The following is a 4,691-nucleotide window of genomic DNA, read 5'->3' as shown; positions in this document are numbered from 1 at the left end:
ATATTTTATAAAATTTAAAATATTAATTGTATTTATTAATACTTGTGTTAAAGCTGAATCAGAAGGAATATTGTATATCATAAATACTCTTAACTTGTCTTTATTTTTTCATTAATTATATCTTTAATATTTTTTTAAAATGTAACTAATTAAATTTAAAATCTTACTAACCGGTATACTTCAATGCATTGGATAACATTTTCATCATTCCTGATTAGGATGCACTGAGTTCAATTCATGACTATAATGAAAGCTGAAGACCTTTGACAAGAAAATAGATTTGACCAGAAGAGAACAATATTCATTCTATTTTTTTAATTAATAATAACACCATTTTCCCAAAATTATAAAAAGAAACGCCTAGTATATAAATGTAGCTGTCTCTGGTCCCTGCTTCCAACCTCATGCATTCTGTTCTTCTCTCTCTTTCTCTACCTTTCTGTGAATTTCTGTTGCATTAATTTTCTCTACAGAAAGAGAAAAAAAAAGAGCTTCCACAATGGTGAGCGCTGCAATTGCTCGTAACGTCGTCGGCGTAATAGGTTCTCTCTCTGTCTCTCTGAATCGAAACATGAATTTTGTGTGGCTAGCTTTCACCAAAATCTGAGTAGTAAATGATTTTGCAAAGAAAATTCTAGCCTTGCGTTCTAATTTTTTCTTTGTTTGTTAATCATAATGAAAAACAACTTTTAATCGGTTTAGCATTGTAATGACTAAGGTTACTGTGTTCTGAGCGTGTTTATTCTTTCTCTGTGCAGGCAATATCATCTCCTTTGGCTTGTTCTTTTCACCTGCGTAAACGCACATTCTTTCTCTTTGCTCTGTTTTTTTTTTTTCCCTTTCTTTTTCCAAATTTGTTATATGTGCATGATATCATTGCTGTTTTTTTCAGAGAAAATAGTTTATGCTTGACTTTTAAGATGACATACTTAGAAGTTCATTCCAAATACGATTTGTAATTGGTTAATAACACAACTTTCTTGCTAACATCATACATAAATTAAACTCTTCTTTTCACTGATCGTGAGATTAATTAAAAATAAATTTAATAATTATACAACTATTAGTATTAATATTTTTATACTATTAATCAATTAAAAATTATTGTTAATATAATTTTTAAGATACTTATTATAAAAATTAACAAAACTATTACTATTGTAATTAAATGATAATGTATATTGTTTTATATCATTAATGTATAGCCTATATTCTCACTATAAAGAATTTATTAGTTATGTATTATTAGTGTAAATAAATTTTACTTTATTTACTAATTAAAAATATTAGTTAGTATGATTTAAATGTAGTTATCTTCTAATTTTAAGAATTTAACGATAATGCACGGATAAAAAAGTTAACATAACTTTTAAAATTATTATCGTAAAAATTAATAAATTTTCACCATATAAAATTGATTTATACTATCTTCATGCCTAACTTATTTTCTCTAAGTTTAATATAGGAATTTACTGTTCTGTCCTGTTCAAAATATATGTCATTTATGATTAAGAAATTTATTAATAGTTTAAAGTATTTTTTTATTATAAAATAGTAGCATAACAGTATTTGACTAATTTATTACTGTTGAAGATGACTAAAAAAAACCTGTTGAAGAGAAATAACGTTTGCAATTTCTATCAATTTTTAAATAGGTAACTTATTTTTTTCTTCATTTTTAAACTTACAAATAATCAATAAAATACAAAAATACACATATCTGGCGACAAACTTTTACCATTATTTCTCATCCTAAATAATAGAACTCATCTCCTGTAGTGCACATAAATATAAATATAATGTTTTCTTATTATTTTAAAATAGAGTTTAATGTCTACACAATACAATCATTCAATCACAAATTATCTTTTAAATTATTTTAAAATAATTATTTTAAATTAAAGTGAACCAACTTGTCATATATTACCATTGGATGACTTCATAAAACTTTTTAGTATGCATAATCTTTCTTTTTCTTTAAAATAGTAATAAATAAAATAAAAACAATTATTTTATATAAAAATGAAACACATTATTAATTAAATGAATTGCAGTCCAACTTTCTATGGAATCGTAAAGAAGAAGACGGTGGAGGAGTTCAAGCCAGATCCTTACATAGCAACGGTGTTGAATTGTGCGTTTTGGGTATTCTATGGAATGCCTTTTGTGCACCCAAACAGCATTTTAGTTGTCACTATCAACAGCGTTGGGCTTGCGTTCGAGTTTGTCTATCTTACCATATATTATGTCTATGCTACCAGCAAAGGACGGGTGAGTATGTTTTCTCTTTAATTTGTTATGTCATTCATTTCATTTCTGCATTTATATATGGTCCCCCACTTCATGAATACCTGATTCTTCCTCTTGCTAGCTAGAATGGCCTACACAGCTCTCCTTTTTGACTCTTGAGCAGTCATGAATCCTTTTGAAGTATCAACCTCACATGTTTTTCAGATATTTAGTTCTCTAGATTGGAAAATGTTATGGTAATTAATGCAATTGTTAATACGAAAACAACTTGTTCTTGTCATATTTACACATAATACTCAACTTGTTCCTCGTAATTGTACTTTTATAGAAATGCATGTATATTTTCAGATTACTGCATTGACACAATTCATTTAACTCACACTCATATAACCATAAATATTCTATGAAATGGTGGTTTCCAATTATATATATTTATAATATATTAATAAGAAAATACTAGATTTTTATACTAATATTTAATAATTCTCCTACTCCCCTAAAATAAAAAAGAACACTAAAATAACGATATCACTATCTATTAGCTGATAGTGTAGTAAAAATTATTATTAGCTGATACAATTTTTTTTTGTCGAATCTTTAGTTGATCGATTTTTGTATTTGACTAAAAAAATAATAATAATCATATCACTAACTAATTTCCTGTAACTCATTGCTTGTTTAATAATTGTCTGTAAGTCCTAGATTTTTATTGATTAGAAAGCTAGCTAACACAATTACCACAATGGATACATTTATGAAATCAATTCTATATTAAGTTTAAAGAGATGCAATACGCAATCGATTTGATTAATGAATTTCAAATGTTCTGCGTTAGTTAATTCAATTACCTTTTAAATTGAATGTTTTCATTCCTGCTCTGCCACTCACTACTGTCTCTTCCCGAAATTCAGAAAAAGCTACTGATTTTTCTTCTCATCGAGGCTGTTTTCTTTGCTGCCGTTGTTCTTATAACAATGCTGGCACTGCATGGCACTCGCCAAAGGTCGTTAGTGGTTGGTGTTCTATCTGATATCTTCAATGTTATGATGTATGTCTCCCCTCTAACAATTATGGTAAGTCTTCCATTTAATTTTATTTCTACCATAACTTTCATTATAGAGCCATACATTTGTCAAGACTAGTCACCATATAAAATTTTTCACACCACTTATATCTGTCTTTGTATGCATGATGAACAGGCAAAGGTTATAAAAACTAAGAGCGTAAAATACATGCCATTCTGGCTCTCTCTGGCTAACTTCCTTAATGGTGTGAGTTGGACAACATATGCTCTCATCCACCCATTTGACCTTTATGTCCTGGTACTTAGAACCTTCACTTAATTTTCACCTTGTTGTTCTCTGCATTGTTATATTCTTGTTAATCATTGTTGTTGTTCCAAAACAAAACGTAGATACAGTTAGATAAATGCTTTTGGTTTTGTTATCCTATCAAAATTAAAATTTTATCTCGATAGTCTATGTTGACTTTTAATGTAAAACTTTATTATGTGAGTTATCAAGGTGAAATTAGAACAACACAAATAGTAGAATGGTCAAAATGAGCTGCTCAAACCAGATGGAACCAAATTTTCATATGACTACTAATCGGGACCGATCTAAGGATAAAACAATTAAAATCTGGCTTTAAGCCTATCAACAAAAAGTTTATTTCTATTAGTTTTTTAAAGAAAAAATCTATACATGTTGATTAAAAGGTCTCACATATCACACTTTTAATTACCATAAAAAATCTATCAATTTTAGTCTTAGATCTTACTTTTTATTGGATCATCCCCTGCGATTAATTTACTTGCCGGTCTGGCCCATCAGTCTGGGCCAAATAGGCCTGATAGTTTTTGAGCTTGTATTTTACCGACCCATTGGACTTGGGCAAATTAACTCATTCTTTTAAGACATCAAATTATGGGCCGAGCTTTTTTTTATAATAGCTCTAACTAAAAGCACCTAAAGAACCAAATCTAAGTTTTGTCATTCTCAAACCCTTTGTTACCTTTGTATATTCTTGCAGATCAGCAATGGTATCGGAGCAATCTCTGGGCTTATTCAGCTTATATTATATGCTTGCTATTGCTCTTGCAAGAGTGAAAATGATGAGGGTGGCGATCAAGACTTGAAACCATCTGGGGTTCAGCTCTCTAACTTAAATGGAAGAGCTGCAGTCTGATGACACATGCATCAACATCCATTAATCCTTTCTTTTTCTTTTACTCCTTCTTGACCTTATATTTCTATCTGTCCTTTAAATTTTAATGTCAAATATGACATTTATATATAGATATAGATATGCATATGATGCATACTTATAGTTAAGCACTAGTTTGAATTTTCATTTTCAACTTTTGGAATTGTAGACTGGAATATGTTCATATTTGCTCCAACCATGATTCCCAACTAAGAGTGAGATCTTTACCAAAGCAA

The 4,691-nt window shown here is 29.0% G+C and overlaps 1 protein-coding gene across 1 annotated transcript; it reads left to right on the top strand.

Annotated features, from left to right (window-relative positions):
- Positions 1-381: 381 nt before the first annotated feature.
- Positions 382-4,691, top strand: LOC114375574 (bidirectional sugar transporter SWEET5-like). Its single transcript, XM_028333399.1, has 6 exons — positions 382-542; positions 759-795; positions 2,055-2,271; positions 3,162-3,323; positions 3,450-3,572; positions 4,282-4,691. Exons 1-6 carry the CDS (start codon positions 500-502, stop codon positions 4,435-4,437), a joined length of 738 nt encoding a protein of 245 aa, XP_028189200.1. The 5' UTR covers positions 382-499; the 3' UTR covers positions 4,438-4,691.

Source organism: Glycine soja, chromosome 11 (assembly GCF_004193775.1).
Source record: "Glycine soja cultivar W05 chromosome 11, ASM419377v2, whole genome shotgun sequence".
In the NCBI taxonomy this organism is placed as follows: Eukaryota; Viridiplantae; Streptophyta; class Magnoliopsida; order Fabales; family Fabaceae; genus Glycine; species Glycine soja.
The sequence above is the reverse complement of the archived record's forward strand: the minus strand, read 5'-3'. Positions and strand labels throughout refer to the sequence as shown.

Coding starts and splice junctions, on each gene's coding strand:
- LOC114375574 (XM_028333399.1), top strand. CDS start 500: ATGGTGAGCGCTGCAATTGCTCGTAACGTCGTCGGCGTAATAG. Junction 543..758: donor TAACGTCGTCGGCGTAATAG/GTTCTCTCTCTG, acceptor TTCTCTGTGCAG/GCAATATCATCTCCTTTGGC. Junction 2,272..3,161: donor ATGCTACCAGCAAAGGACGG/GTGAGTATGTTT, acceptor CCCGAAATTCAG/AAAAAGCTACTGATTTTTCT.